This window comes from Coffea arabica, chromosome 1e, assembly GCF_036785885.1.
Source record: "Coffea arabica cultivar ET-39 chromosome 1e, Coffea Arabica ET-39 HiFi, whole genome shotgun sequence".
Classification (NCBI taxonomy): Eukaryota; Viridiplantae; Streptophyta; class Magnoliopsida; order Gentianales; family Rubiaceae; genus Coffea; species Coffea arabica.
In genome coordinates, this window is record NC_092311.1 from 57,617,561 (window position 1) to 57,632,489 (window position 14,929).

At 38.9% G+C, this 14,929-nt stretch overlaps 4 protein-coding genes across 4 annotated transcripts; 2 read left to right on the top strand and 2 right to left on the bottom strand.

The window, feature by feature from the left end:
• Positions 1–76: 76 nt before the first annotated feature.
• On the top strand, positions 77–4,416 carry LOC113716609 (uncharacterized). The gene is made up of 5 exons (XM_072068161.1): positions 77–486; positions 2,162–2,692; positions 2,809–2,898; positions 3,017–3,088; positions 3,995–4,416. Exons 1-5 carry the CDS (start codon positions 442–444, stop codon positions 4,211–4,213), a joined length of 957 nt encoding a protein of 318 aa, XP_071924262.1. The 5' UTR covers positions 77–441; the 3' UTR covers positions 4,214–4,416.
• A 171-nt stretch (positions 4,417–4,587) lies between these two features.
• LOC140015513 (uncharacterized) lies at positions 4,588–6,815 on the bottom strand. The gene is made up of 6 exons (XM_072068158.1): positions 6,650–6,815; positions 6,382–6,534; positions 6,115–6,237; positions 5,569–5,835; positions 5,276–5,440; positions 4,588–5,072 (listed from the first exon to the last, which is right to left on the bottom strand). Exons 1-6 carry the CDS (start codon positions 6,695–6,697, stop codon positions 4,746–4,748), a joined length of 1,083 nt encoding a protein of 360 aa, XP_071924259.1. The 5' UTR covers positions 6,698–6,815; the 3' UTR covers positions 4,588–4,745.
• A 1,205-nt stretch (positions 6,816–8,020) lies between these two features.
• Positions 8,021–10,456, top strand: LOC113716593 (chloroplast stem-loop binding protein of 41 kDa a, chloroplastic-like). The gene is made up of 6 exons (XM_027240989.2): positions 8,021–8,499; positions 8,733–8,854; positions 8,962–9,064; positions 9,156–9,294; positions 9,609–9,886; positions 10,064–10,456. Exons 1-6 carry the CDS (start codon positions 8,083–8,085, stop codon positions 10,244–10,246), a joined length of 1,242 nt encoding a protein of 413 aa, XP_027096790.2. The 5' UTR covers positions 8,021–8,082; the 3' UTR covers positions 10,247–10,456.
• Positions 10,457–10,696: 240 nt separating this feature from the next.
• Positions 10,697–14,812, bottom strand: LOC113716583 (RAN GTPase-activating protein 1-like). Its single transcript, XM_027240978.2, has 2 exons — positions 14,185–14,812; positions 10,697–12,604 (listed from the first exon to the last, which is right to left on the bottom strand). The coding sequence occupies exon 2, from the start codon at positions 12,592–12,594 to the stop codon at positions 10,993–10,995; it is 1,602 nt and encodes a 533-aa protein (XP_027096779.2). The 5' UTR covers positions 12,595–12,604; positions 14,185–14,812; the 3' UTR covers positions 10,697–10,992.
• Between the last annotated feature and the right edge of the window lie 117 nt (positions 14,813–14,929).

Genomic DNA, 14,929 nt, shown 5'->3' on the forward strand with positions numbered 1-14,929 from the left:
ACTTATGCATAATGTTTACGGTGCACAAACAAATGGAAACCCAATTAAAGGGGAAATAATCCAAAGAAAGTGGGGAAGGAAGATTGAGAAACAAATCTAATAGTGCCATGTATCTAGGCATAATAAACTGGAGAAGAGTTCCATAGTATGTCAAAAACGAGTCTATGAGTCAAAGACATGGCATCCGGAAACCAGGAGGAGGGTAAGAAAGTTTTTAATGCCACCTCGTTGCGTCCAGTCACATGACCGACAGAGCTTCTCTTCTCATCGGACTCTCTGGCCGGCTCTAGTCTATTCGTCTCAAGACAGATTTCGCTGATATTACAGAGAGAGGCAAAAAGTACAGTGAAGACTAAAAGACACATATCCCCAACCAAAAATAAAAATAAAAATAAAAAAAAGTACAGAGATAGACTTGCTGGTAGCGGAAGAGAGAGGGGAATGGGAAAAAAAGCCAAGGCCAAAGCCAAGCCCAACGTCTTTGCGGTATAGTTTTTGGCTGTACAGGTTTTTCTTTTTTTTTTAAACTTCATACTCAATTTTTACTACTTATTTTTTCGTGATATTTTTTTTTTCGGTTATCCTGCTATGCACCGGCACCGCCGCGCATGCATGTCTAAAAGCGGGTGTCTTTATATGTTTAGCGTGATACTGTGCGCTCGTCAAGGCGTGATCTTGTGTGTGATGGCTGAGGGATTTTTCGTGGTGAAAAAAAACGTGTATATGAATGCGTGTGTGTATATGTATGAACAGGTACAACTTGATAATGGGATGAGAAAATTGCTGACGGACATGTTCTGCTCTGTGTGTGTTAATGTCCTCGTCGGTTCTTGCCGGATCCATGAGTGGTTTTGGTTTTTTTTTTTTTTTTTTTGTGCTTTATATATGTAAGATATGTATCCTTACTGATCGGCCGTGGATGGAAACCTAAAAGAGGCCAGAACTTTGATAAGTATAACGGATTTTAAAATTGCTAGCAATCTGGAATTTTAGTGTGTTTGTAATTTAATCAGATCTGCAGCTTAGCCTATAGATATCAGGGTAGTCTGAAAAGTGTCATTCAGATGCAGGCTACGTGGTCGTACATTTAGGTTGTCAGTACACATTCATTCTTTTATGAATTTCTACGTATGTACTAGATTCCTACAAAGATGCAAGTATTGCTCATCCATTTGGGAAACTCACTGTTATAGTACTCCATACTTTTCTTTTTCTAAATAATTAGTACTAAATGGAAAACCAAATATTTGGACGCAAAATCTTGTTCCAACAATGTACACAATACTAATATCCAGGTATATGTGAAACTTGTGCATTTTGCTATAGCGCAGTCATTACATATAAATACAGTAGATCCGTTGGGAAAATCAGGTTTTGGGGTTTTTTTTATTCAATGCAGGTGTATCGCAAAAAAATTCATACCAAGAATGAAATTGGTCTTTGATCTTGTAATAAATGTAGGCATTCACTGCAATTTCAGGTATAGTCCTGGAACAACTTCACTTGTACAACCATGTGATTAATATCAGATTATCTCGCTGGATTTACGTATGGGTTTATGCATGCATAATATATGTTTATGCATGTGGATTTGTGTACGTTTGGCCGCACAGCTTTCTACTGATAATTTTCTCTTTAAAAATCAACGAATTGCACAAGATGAGATATTTATGGTTTGTTGGTAACAAGTGATGCAGGTTTTTGTTCAAAACTATTCTTGAAGTTTTGGGTCAAACGTGTCTGCATGAAAAAGGCATGTTAATGTGGTCTTGTTAAGAGATACTTGAGACTTCATACTTTCTTGTTTTTATTTTGTGAATAGTTACTTTCTGTAAGCAGGTTCATTATTGTCAAGAAGCTTTACTTACATACGCAATGAACTTTATCTTGTTGTCTTATTGTTTCTTTTCTTAAAGAAAAAACTTGCTGTCAGGTTAGGGTCCGAAAGATTATGTTCTTAGGACAGCTTGAGATAGTAACACTGTAGCAGTATGTTAAAATTTGAACGGAAGAGATATAGAAAAATTTTGGCCTTCAAGTTTTTAGCATGCCTCGCATGTTTGTACGATTGAAGTATTACTTTCTATCCTATTTCCATTATAGTTTATTTTTTGAGTGGTATTTGTATTTCCGTTATGCACTTACTTTGTTTTTCTCATAGAATGGGACTTCTAGTCCTCCTTTGGAGAGCGTGGAGGACGAGCAGACAAGTCCTAGCAGGTTACCATCAAAGAAGAAGGCATCAACAAGCAGCTTACCCTCAAAGAAGAAATTGTCAAAGAAAGCATCACCAAGCAGCTTACCTTTAAAGAAGAATTCATCTAAGAAGGCACTATCAAATATGGCTAGAACTGTTAGGAGGTCAGGCCGGCTTAAGAATTTACAATCAGCTAAGCCAAACCAAGAGGTGATTGTGGAAGAGATTGATCTTGCTGGTAGTGAGAGTGAAGAGGAGTCACTTGATCAACAATCGAACTTAGAGCCTTTTCTTCATCAAGAAAACTCAGAGCCTATTGTTCAACAATTGAATGCAGAGCATATTGTTCAAGAAGTGAACACAGAGGCTGTTGTTCAAGAAGCGAACTCAGAGCCACTTGTTCAACCTTTTAACTCACAACCAATCTCTAATCAACACAACTTGGAAGAAAAAATTGACTTTCTTGTTCAGTCTGTTGAAGAATTCAAGTCGCAGGTATCTAACTGGATTAGTTCTGTATTGCTTTGGCTTTGAAGTTCTGACTTAGTATAGTTCTGTATTGCTTTGGCTTGGAAATTCTGACTTAGTAATTCTCTTGTTTCCACTGAAAGGTTGTTCAGGGTAAAAAAAGGCCATTTCCAAGTGAAACTCAGCATATGGAACTTAATTATCGAAGTCTGTATATTGAGTCACAAAAAAAGGTTGCCTCTTGAAGTCCAGTTCTGGTCTCTCTCTCTCTCTCACACAAACACACACGCGCGCGCACACATGTAAATTATGATTTTTCAATACATGTTTAACTTTTTTGGCTTTTGATAGGTTGAGGCCTTAACGGAGGAAAATCATCAACTCTCCAAAAAGTTGGAATTTGCCTGTGGAAAAGTTGAAGCGGTATGTTAGTTGGACCTTTTCAGAGAAACATAATTTGCTAGCTATTTTTGTTTTAGATAGAATTATGGAAGATAGCTTTGTATTTCTTCATGTATTCTTATCAAGCAAAAATTCTAGGCTCAGAAGGTTGAGCTTAAGGACGCTACCTCATTCCTTAAGGTTTCATTTTCCTTGCCAGCCAAAATCAGGAAATTTTTACATTCGAGTTTAATAATTAGCAGACAGGTCTAATTATCTTCCAAGATCTGAAGTATCATTATATGCTGCATCTAGTCATCACGAGAAGAAAACTATTTTCATTTGTGACGTAAATGGGCTTCATGCAGTTTTTGCTGAATAATTTTGCATAATGAGTTTAGCACCTGAAATTTTTTTTTTTGGCGTAGTGAGCTTCCTATAGGATGTCCTGAGCAGGTTCTTGCGCTGTTGGTAATATTATCTTTCTGTGCTGCTCAAATAGCTGGTAATTGATAGCTTTCTAGCATTGGTTACCATATTCTAATAAAGCACTACATAATGTGCAATTCTGAGGAAGTCCTTGTTTATTGAGTAGTTGCTTCGTCAAACACTATAAAAGTAGTGTGTCAGTGCTTCTAATTCTTTTGCCATATGTAACTTGCTTTCCCGCTTCAACTCAGCTTAGTTTGCACCTCTGGTTGTACTTGCAGAATCATAAAAGATATGTGGACAAATACTATACTAGTTGAACCTGTCTTTTGCTCATGGGTTCTTGTAGTCTTCCTGTTAACTAGCGGTAGGCAGAAAGCCCTGTTGTGCTTTCGAGTCTTTGTAGGTCTTGGTAATCCTTCTTTTATGCATGCTGATACAAGGCCTCGATGTATGTGGTGCTGCAACCTACCATATGATCTGTGTTTGACATTTGGTTTCTTTTTTACCTGTCCGCAGTATGAGAAAATGAAGGATGTTTTTGGGAATCTGAAGGATATGGTGTTAGTATCACAACTAGAGAAAGCTACTGAAGCAGCAATTAATTTTTCTGCTCAAGCAGCAGTAAGCAAGCTTAATTTGCCAGAAACCACCATCAATGGAGCTGCTGTTCCTGCAGATGAACGGAGGACTACATTTGGGGCAACTCATAAGAAATATGTTAGGAAGAAGAAATAAATTGAAGTGTGAAAGCATCTTCTGACTGCTTTTTTTTTCTTTTTTTTTTCTTTTTTGTCCAAGCAACTTTTGGAAGCAAAATTTTAATTCATGCGGGCTAACCCTAGGTTGTTTAATTCATGAAATAAGATCTGTATCTGCGGCTTCCAAGTATTTTCAATATGGCATTTAATGACACCCAGTACCAATTGTTATATTCCTAAGCATCGACTCTGCTGCCTACATAGGAGCATTGGAACGCCAGTCTGGATTTTCTGAGTCTTCCTCCATTGTACTACCAGTGAACTGAAAACTCCTCTGTTTTCTGTTAGGCAACTTCCTCTAAAGAACGTTTTCCGTGTGTTATCAACTCAACTTAATTGGAGCATCTCAAATAATAATAAGTATTGGGTATTATTTAACAAAGATGATCCCCCTCTGTCGGAAAAAAAAATACAAAATAAAAAAAATTAAATGAAATAACAAAGCCCATCTGTTGACAGGATCGTCCAATCTACATTGCAAGTTTTTACCAGTCTTCTATGAGACTCAGTCATGGTTCATCGCAGTATGCATCCAGTGACTTGGAGAATCCCAAAATATTTGGCCTCGGGGTCTCTATAGAAGCCTCAGTACCATCAACTCCTCTGCCCTCTTCCTCTTCTTCTTCTTCTTCATCTGCTTCTCGTACAGAATTTGGCGATGAAAAGTCTAAGCTCATTCCTCTTATCAAGTTCTCATAAGACGCGGACAGATCCTGCGTGGTGAGCTGGTGGTACTCTACTAGCTGGTGAAGGCACCGGTTTTCCCTGGCCAAGTTTGCATTCTCATTTGCCAGTCTTGATTTTTCAGCAAGGAGTGCTTCCAATTGAAGCCTTACCTGGACATTAGATAAACATTATGTGCATATCCTAGACATTATCTTGAGTTTCTTTTACAGTTTGTGCTATAGACATTAGAAATTTAGAAGAACTCGAGAAATAGACCTAATGAAAGAGCAAAGATCTTTTCTTTTTTTTTTTTTGGCCCTTTGTGTCTACGATTTTATGTTATGCAGAAGAGCACAATAAAATGAAAAGCTACCAGATCATCTTCTTCTGGTCTTATTCCTTTGGAATATCCATCACGAAGCCTCCTGTTTTCTTCCTCTAATAGAGTGCAGCGCTCTTGCATGAAGCATAAGTCTGATTTTATGGATTTCAGTTCTCTTGCAAGGGCACCAGCTTTTGTTGCCATCGAAATTGCAAGCTTCACAAAACACACACAAAAATAAATAAATTAAGAGAGGTACAAAGTGAACTGTCACTACAAAATTCTTGCAATACAAACTCTTCAATGATCAGAATGGCCCAAAATTAAATCTGATAGATACCAACATTTTTGGCTTTGTTGAGGTTGCCCATTTCTTTTGAGCTCTTCATCTTTCCCTTCAGGGATACATCCTCTTGATCTTGATCAGAATATCCTTGAGTATCAAACTTTCTCTTATGTCCCCTCTTTCCTTCTTCATTGCTCTCTCCTTCAGTTTCTTCTCCATGTTCATCTTCCTTCTTCTGTGGCAATTGCTGTTCATATTTTGCCCTCTCCAACGTACAATTCAATATTTCAGTCAATGTGGGCGGTTTGGCAAGATCTCTTGCTCCCTGCCGTAGGGGAAATTCCCATCATATTCCATTCCAATTTATAACTAATTTTACAAAATGGATCCCAGTTTATGTTTGATATACAAAGGAAGTAGTAAAGGCTCAATCAACCATACCATAAATTTAATCAAGAGGGAGATTAATTAGGACAGAAATGGAACATGTGTGTTTTAGACATTAGTCAGGAATCTAGTTGGATGCTGATAAGGATGTTCAGAAAGTTGGTTGCCTAAAAAAAAAAAAAAGAAAAAGGATTCGTGAAGTTGACTTTGAAGTTACCTGAAGGGCATTCTCCAGATTGTCGGAGAGCTGAGACAGCGAGTAAGCAACAGAGTCGAACCCTCTTAGCAGAAGCATGGAATCCTCCTTCATCCTCTTTTCCCTTTCCACAGCTCCAGCATTCTATCCATCAAATTTCGAAAAAAAAAATGCAAATTTAATGAAATAAGCGACCGATCAGACAAGTAAAAAAGGACCGCTCCCCCCAAGCCCCCGGGAGAAGGGGGGGGGGGGGGTTGGTTTACTGACAAGGAAATGAAAAGCTACCATCTGGGTAGGAGGAGGCGAGGATGAATCATCAGTGGGTATTCTGCTCTCGAGGAGCACATCGATGCGGCTGCGGAGAGTGCTCCAGAAACACTTATCAGAGGATGGACTGAAGAGAGGCGGAGAACACTTATCCATGAATGCTTCTGATCCCTGTAATTTTTACAAAGAAAAAAAAAAAGTTTTTAAGGCTGAGGAATTAGAGAAAATTAATCATAGTAGTTAAATTTGTTGAGTGAGTGAGTGAATAGCATTAAAAGAAGCAAACCTTATTCAAGGAAGCGGGGGAGGACGAATGTAGTAGTGAAGTAGGCATGGGAGCTTTTGGATTTGGAGAGAGAAAAAAGTAAGAAGGAAAGTTGTGGGAGTGAGAGAGGAAGAGCGGGATGTGAAAGAAAGTTGAGTTTGTAACGGCTAGTAGGAGGCAGGGGCAATGGACTACTGGAACTGAAAGCCAGATAGAGGTTTAAATGGTAGGTGATGGGTGGGCCGATGCCAACGTTCTGGTTTTGTAAATAAACTTTCAACCATTCCAAATCCAATCCAACCGATGAATATGAGGCCACGCACCAGATGCAGGGCTTCTTCAAGTGTCGGAAATTTATGCGAAGACTCCTCTCCCTTCTCCCCCAATCCCAAAAAAAAAGGGGAGCAATTTAGAAACCCCTCCTGAATTTTATAACAACAATAATATTACTTAGTATTGTTGAACTTTAAAAAATATCACTTTATCTCTCGTATTTTCAACTTTTTGTAGCATTATTGTAATCTCATTTTAAAATATGTTATTAAAAACTCATTCTTGGAACGAAGACATCTTCTTTATCCAATACTGCTCTTTTCTTACACGACTTTTTTTTTTTTTGGGTTTTTTCTTAATGTATCTAGTTAATCTCTTAAACTTTTAAAAATTTGGCAAGTATGGCGTTGTAGTTAAGAATTATATGATGTTAACAAGATTGAAAGATCTTTTAATAGTTTTCATGTCACCAGTTGGCACAGTAAATATAAAATTTAGAAATTCACAAACGCTTTTCATTAAAAGAATAACTTGTTTTGGTTTTTGAAAGCATCTTAAATGAGTTTGCAAACATAATTTTAAACGTGTTTTTTCCCTAGTTTTCAGAAATTCTAACAAATTGAAAACCTCCTCGAGTTGACTGAAAACACTTTGTAGGACATTAATATTTTTTTTTTTGGCTTGAAAACACCTTAAATATACTTGTAAAGATATATTATTTATGTCTTAAACCGCTCCCCTGAAATTACACATTTACACAAGCTATCTGTTGATTTCAAATTTTTGTTAATATATTTTTATTTTTGAAAATAAAGTAGAACGATAAAAGGCGCTTTTGGTATGAAAATATCTTCTCCATCGAGAAAAATGAGTGCTTTAATAATATATTTTTGAAATGAGCCTAAAATTTTACAAAAAGTCAATAGTAGAAAAGGGAAGTGATATGTTTCAAAATTCAGGGGTTATTAAGTGACCTGAAATTTTGAAAAGTTCATTATTTAAAATGGTAGCATTTTTTTTTTTCTTAGAACCAAAAGAAAAAGCTTAAACAACATCGAAATTTTGTACCAAGATTATCATTTAGAACTACTTGGCTTTTTTTTTTTCCTCCCATTATCCTTTATGAAAATTATATCAAGAGTTGCTGGTTCTCAAGACCTCGCAGAGGATCATAATCGACCATGGCAATGGCAACTCTTGCTTCCTCTTCCTCTATCGTCTTCACCGCTAATCCATCATCATCTACTTCCACTTCTTCTTCTGCAGCTCGTTCCTTGGCCCTTCCGCCACGCCTCACCCTCTCCTCTTTATCTTCGTCAACCACTCTCTCTTCCCTTTTTTCAATTTCTCCAACTTCGGTCGCTTATTCCACCAGTTCAAGGCGGGTTCTAACTTGTATCCCGGCCTTCAGTGTCGTCAAGGCCAGTGCTGCAGAGAAGAAAAAGGTGCTCATTGTCAACACCGACAGCGGCGGACATGCAGTCATTGGCTTCTACTTCGCCAAACAACTTCTGGGTTCCGGCCATGAGGTCACCGTTTTAACTGTGGGTGAAGAGAGCTCTGACAAGATGAAGAAGCCGCCTTTCAACCGATTCTCAGTTAAATTTGTCATCCTTTGTCTCTTTCATTTCTCAACTTCAGTTTTCCCGCTTTTGTGCTCCGATCATTTCATTAGTAGCAGGTTTGCTGGGATTTTTGGGAGTGGGCAGCAGCTTAATTTGTCAATCAGTACTTATTTAACTTTCCGATGACGGTTTCAAAGGAAGTAACAATAATAACAAAATCGAAATCAAAAGGCAGGAACTTATATGGAAAATTCTGATTTATTCAGGAAATTGTGAGTGCTAATGGGCGGACAGTTTGGGGTGACCCTGCTGATATTGGGAAGGTGTCAGAGGGAGCTACATTTGATGCAGTATTGGATAACAATGGCAAGGACTTGGATGCTGTGAGGTTTGTGCAATTTTTCTCTTTTGGAAGTTGTAACTAGTGACCTTTTCTTATCTGTTGTTGGCTTCTCGAGATATTACTGTACTAATGATTCTTTATTTGAAAAATAGGCCTGTTGCAGATTGGGCCAAGAGTTCTGGTGTAAAACAGTTTCTGTTTATCAGCAGCGCAGGTATTTACAAGCCTACAGATGAGCCTCCTCATGTGGAAGGGGTATGTATTATCAATAGCGCATATCTAACACATTCATGTTGCACGTCAAATATAATTTTGCTTTCAAAATGAATCCTTCTGGATGTTACAGGACGTTGTTAAAGCTGATGCCGGTCATGTTGGAGTGGAGAAATATATTTCAGAAATCTTTGAGAGTTGGGCAGTTTTCCGTCCACAGTACATGATCGGTTCTGGCAACAACAAAGATTGTGAAGAGTGGTTCTTCGACCGTAAGTTTTATAGAAATCTGACTGTGTATTCTTTGTCGAGACCATTAGTTTCTAATATTTCCTTGCCTGAGTCACCTTGTGGTAAATTCGCTTTCTCGATTCTTGTAGCCAAATGCTGTATTCCTGTTCCTTGCTGAAAAAGGTTTTTTTTTTTTTTATCGGGTGGAATTAAATAGCATGTATTGATAATGATAACTTTAGTAAATTTATGGTGCTGGGGAACATAGTAAATTTATGCCCGAATCCATCAGGATGCTTGTTGTGGCTGGCGATCACTACAGTGTCTGAATCCATCATGTATTGACTTATTACAGGGATTGTTCGAGGAAGGCCGGTCCCGATTCCTGGTTCTGGAATGCAGCTGACCAATATTGCTCATGTTCGGGACTTGTCATCAATGCTTACTTTGGCGGTTGAAAATGCAGCTGCTGCGAACGGAAACATCTTCAACTGTGTCAGTGACCGTGCAGTGACCCTGGATGGAATGGCGAGGCTATGTGCGCAAGCTGCGGGCCTGTCTGTGGAGATAGTGCATTATGATCCAAAAGCTGTTGGAATTGATGCCAAGAAAGCTTTTCCCTTCCGCAACATGGTAAGGCTGTGCATGACTCCCTTCTTCACTACCTACCAGCTTACAGAGCATCGTGCCTGACTGCTCGAAGCATATAATATGATAGTATATGACTTGCACAAGTATGTCCTGTCCATTGTAGTAGAAAATTAGCTGTACATAGTGTGTTTATAATTCCCGCTCATGGTACTTCTGCAGCATTTCTATGCGGAGCCAAGAGCTGCTAAGGAGATTCTGGGGTGGAAGGGTACAACAAATCTCCCAGAAGACCTGAAGGAGCGGTTTAACGAGTACGTGCAGATTGGCAGAGACAAGAAAGAGATGAAGTTCGAGATAGATGACAAAATTCTAGCTTCACTGAAAGTACCAGTAGCCGTGTAATTTGATTTCTAAGTTCTGAGCGTCCTCCAGATTGCTTGACGGGGCAAATTTTCGGTAGAAATATTTCCACATCGTGTAAGAGGCCATAAATTTGGCAAATTCAGTGGGAATCCACCCAAAAGCAAACAGGACCAGACTATTTTACAAATTATTTAGGTGCTAGTTTTGTGTATTTCACCTAATGAAATGTGCTTATCTCTCTTATGACGATTGACAAGAGATTCCACGATTTTAAGTAAATAAAAAAAAAATCAATTATTCACCTTAACCGAGCGACATAAATGGGATCTCTGAGCAGATGAATAGACTCCTGAACGACTAAATAAGCACGTTCACAAGAATAAATAAATAAAACTTGGCAATGGTCATTCATTTATCTAAATGTTGCTGAATATTCCGCCTTGCAAGCATCTGCAGAGAAATTGAATCCAAATGCTAAACCCCGATAAATAAAGACAAAAAAACCAGAATAACTTTTCATTGAAATAAAACCCAAAATTATAGCAAGGTCATTCAAGGAAAAAAAAAATTGATGAGTTTGATCCAATGTAGTGGAATTTAATGGCACGCCACGGTAAAAAAAAAACTTTACGAGTTGCAAGTCCCTGACTACTCATGAATGAAGCAAGATATACAGAGAAGAGAGAACTAACATACACGATACAAAAGTCCACTAAAGCACATTGGCTATAACAAAGTTGGATAAGGAAGAAGATCAAGGATGCGTTTCTGATTTGTACTAAATATTACTCCTCCTGCTTAATTTCGAGGCCCTTGAGCTTAGATTCCAATTCACCCTCATCATCATCACCTTCTTCAGCCTCTTCATCATAGTCTTCTCCTTCAGGATCGTTATCATCCAAAGGTCCCAGGACACAAGAAGAATTCTCAAATACCTCCTTCACCTCATCAACCCCTTCGTCAGACATGAAATTACCGTTAATGTTCAGCAACTTGAATCCAGGTTTGCTTACAACAGCTTGAGCTAAGCACCGGGCTCCAGCCCTTCTGATTGAGTTTGTACTCAAATCTACTTCATTTAACTGTCCATGACCCTCTTCCAAAGCCTTGGCAATAAGGATGGCACCCTCATCCTTCAACTCGTTCTCAGCCAAGTTTAATTTTGTAAGAAACTGCTTTGCAGCAACACAGGCAGCCAAAGCAGGAGCAGCTTCAGCAGTAATATCATTTCCAGCCATCTCCAGAACCTCTAATGATGGAACAGATTCCGTTAGAGCATTAGCAAGAGCTAGAGACCCCTCATCTTCCAAATTTAAGTAGCTAAGGTAGATTTCAGTGAGATCAGAAAATCTTCGCAAAACCTTGCTTAAAGCAATTCCAGATTCCACGCCAAACATATTGTCACGCAAATCAAGCTTCTTTAAACTGGTACATGATCCAAGAGCCTCTGCAAGGGCAACCCCTCCTTCAGATCCTACCCTTGCAGACGAACATCGGAAGTCCTCCAGCAGAGGCGAATGCTTCACAAGTTCAGAAATAGCAACGGCACCCTCATCTCCTGTCATGTTATTATGAAAATGGAGAACCCTAAGCCTATCAGTTGAAGGAATTAGCTCACAGACTGCACGTGCAGCCTCCTCTGAAATACCATCATTCATCAGATAGAGCTCCTCCAAATTATGCTGCGATTTTAGCAGTCCAGCAAATGCCCTAACACCTTTTTCGCCCAAAGCGTTATTTGAAAGGTTGAGGTACCTGAGATTACTCCCTTCCAGAGCAGACGAGAAGATGGTCATGACTTCGAGGGCTTCTGTCTCCGGCCTTCCAGCAATGAAATCTGACAGGTCTATTTCTGTCAGTTGGTCTCTGAGAGATGACAATATAGGCTCAGCAACATGTGCTGAGTCCAAGCCAAAACTTGTATTGCTGAAACAGATCTTGGTAAATTTGTTGTGGAGATCCCTAAGTGGTTTCAACAACTCCTCAGCCTCTTTCGCATCAATAAATGCCCGACGACCTCCAGATATGTCAAATACTGTTTCATGAGATACTCTAACTCTGTCAGACTCAATAAAATTTCCATCTTCCTTTGTTCTGGGTCCTCTTCTGATAACATCCAGCATAAGCTTGCTGGATTCTTTAGCATAGAGCTGCACAGCAGAACTTCCATCTCCATCTGGCTCCTTCTCAAAGTGCCGGCTTGCAGAAGCAAATGCAACGACTTCAATTTGCTTAGCATCCTCCTCAGCTTCCTCTTTACTCAAAAGACCATACTTTCTGGACAAAACTGATGGAGTGCTAAGATTCTTAGTCATTCTTTCTACAAGCATTAGCCTGGTACTTTGGCTAGGGGGCCACAATTTCATAGAGAAAGTTTTAGAATCCATGTAAGAAAACCTGTAAACACACGTTCAGCCACAACGTCAGCTTGTAAACAATTGAATTGTTACAAAAAGAAGAGTCTTGATATAAACAAAATATAAGAAAGCAGCAATACCTGAAAAAGACAAAAAACTACTCTTCAAACATAAATATTAGCAATTGAATACAACACTTGATTGAAGAGGCCATTTCAATATCAAAAGTTACCAGGAAGGTCATTATAACTTATGCCAAATAATAGAGGGTTTAGTGTTAGAACCAACAGAACAGTGGAAGTGCACAACCAACAATGCCACTGATGCAACCAAGATAGCAATTAGGCCAACCCAAACTTTAAATTATATTCATAAAGAAAATAATACTGGCTTTAAAAGAGTGTGGTCTGGAGAATCTACTCCACCATTCTCTTCACATATCAATTTGTGTCCGTAAGCTCACCTGTCTCAAACACTAACCAATAAAGCATCAAAACATTTTCCCTAGAAAGTCCAGGTGGATGTTAGTCTATTACAGGCCAGGAAAGCAAAACTTTCCCTAAAACTGAAGAAATTCAAGCTAAGAAAACTGTTCAACTTCAGTTGTTATATCTTGGATTTGTCATCTCAAAACACTTTAAATAACCTATATAGTATTTCCTAATGCTTAAACTTCCCAACACCTCCAAAACAAATCATCTAGTATGCCCTAATATGTTTTTCTCTGAACAACAAAAGCCAGCCACTTTAACAAAACTTGATTCTTCTTGTTATCGTGTTGATGTCACATGGTAAAAGGAGGACAGGAAGGGAAATTATATACAGGATACAGAATATAAAATAAATGACTAACAGTACAAAAAGAAAGTCCATGGTCACAAAGAGAAAATGCTTTTTAAGATCAGTTAAGAATAAGCAGTGCATAAAAACACTGACGAGTTATTAACTATTATGTGCGTGTGTGGTTCTGAGAATTTGGTTCAAAAGTTTTAGCAAACTTCCTCTCCTTCATTTGGGCCGCAAAGCAGGAATCAGTGCTAATAAAGACATCAGTATATCAGTTTAAGCTTCTTTAGATGTCGAGGAAGTAATTTACATCAGAATAGAGAATATGCGTGCAGGTAATGTATCTAATTCCGGGATTAAACACCGTATCATATTCATTAATCAATGCCAACGTTATTGTTCCATAAGTTTAAAGTTCTTCTAGATTTGTCCAAGCAGTAGCTTTAAATCATCAGTAAGTCATGCAAACGTGTCAAGCTACATATGCGGCTGCAGAATTGACAGAGAATTATGATTTATGAATGTTCTACTCAAACTCTTGCCATGCGAGGGGGCGAAAAACACAAAATTGCAATTCGGACAACTCCAGCAAAAATAAAAATGAAAACAAACATGTGAAATAAAGTTACATTTCGCCCGCATTAAGTGCAAATAGATGCAGAAATATGCTACCGCAGGCTTGGTGTAACAGCAGATTAAACAAATTCCAGTAGATCCAGTGAAAATGAAAAAAAGCAACGGAACGTCTTCATAGCAGAGATAATACTGATATTAACACAATAAATTTAAGGGAAAATAAAGGAGAAGGAAAGAACTGATAAACAAAAGTAGTACCGGCAGGAGGAATTGGACAAAAGGACTGCAGGGGTTGCGAAAAATGGTGGTGGCGAGTTGTTGGAAACCCTAGAAAATCAAAATGAAAGAGGAGATGCGGAGCGAAGAAAAAGTGAATAATCTTCCTAATACTGCGGAGTTGATTATGAGATGGTGGGCGGCGGGCCGACGAAGAAATTAAAATGAAGAGGAAGCGAGAAAAGAAGAGGGAAGGGAGGAGCATCCAGCATCCACCAGCATCCGTTTTCTGTCTACTTTTTGGAGGGAAAATGGACGAACCATTACTCCCTCTACTTGAAATTCTCTATTTATTATACCACCGCCACCACCACCACGTCATACAGTAATTTATACGGTTCATACTACACTACTAGCAGTGGGTACTTAGTAGACTAGTGTGGGGAATGGGGTCCGGGAGAGAGACTGCGTGCGAATTCCGCATCCACAGAAATATTCCTCCTCCTCCTCGGTCACTTGAATTGACTGAAAACTCCTCCACTCCCGCTGCCGCTGCCGCTGCCGCTGCCGCCAACTTTTTCTCTCCAATTATGATCGATCAAGCAAAAAATATTCGACAGCCAGTTGAGTTGGAGGCACATAGGTGGGCTGGTGATGGACTGCAGCACCTCGTCTACCCCGTTGATAAAAGTTTGAGAGATTTTGTCTAGGCCCATGATCTGTTCGCTGTGAGCCCATTAATTAATTAAAGACAAGCCCGAGTTCTTAAATTGCATCCCCACTCATG

Coding starts and splice junctions, on each gene's coding strand:
- LOC113716593 (XM_027240989.2), top strand. CDS start 8,083: ATGGCAATGGCAACTCTTGCTTCCTCTTCCTCTATCGTCTTCACCGCT. Junction 8,855..8,961: donor AAGGACTTGGATGCTGTGAG/GTTTGTGCAATT, acceptor TTTGAAAAATAG/GCCTGTTGCAGATTGGGCCA. Junction 9,065..9,155: donor AGCCTCCTCATGTGGAAGGG/GTATGTATTATC, acceptor TGGATGTTACAG/GACGTTGTTAAAGCTGATGC.
- LOC113716583 (XM_027240978.2), bottom strand. CDS start 12,594: ATGGATTCTAAAACTTTCTCTATGAAATTGTGGCCCCCTAGCCAAAGT.
- LOC113716609 (XM_072068161.1), top strand. CDS start 442: ATGGGAAAAAAAGCCAAGGCCAAAGCCAAGCCCAACGTCTTTGCG. Junction 487..2,161: donor CCAAGCCCAACGTCTTTGCG/GTATAGTTTTTG, acceptor TTTTTCTCATAG/AATGGGACTTCTAGTCCTCC. Junction 3,089..3,994: donor CCTGTGGAAAAGTTGAAGCG/GTATGTTAGTTG, acceptor ACCTGTCCGCAG/TATGAGAAAATGAAGGATGT.
- LOC140015513 (XM_072068158.1), bottom strand. CDS start 6,697: ATGCCTACTTCACTACTACATTCGTCCTCCCCCGCTTCCTTGAATAAG. Junction 6,238..6,381: donor CGCCTCCTCCTACCCAGATG/GTAGCTTTTCAT, acceptor TTTGATGGATAG/AATGCTGGAGCTGTGGAAAG. Junction 5,073..5,275: donor GACCAGAAGAAGATGATCTG/GTAGCTTTTCAT, acceptor TCTAATGTCCAG/GTAAGGCTTCAATTGGAAGC.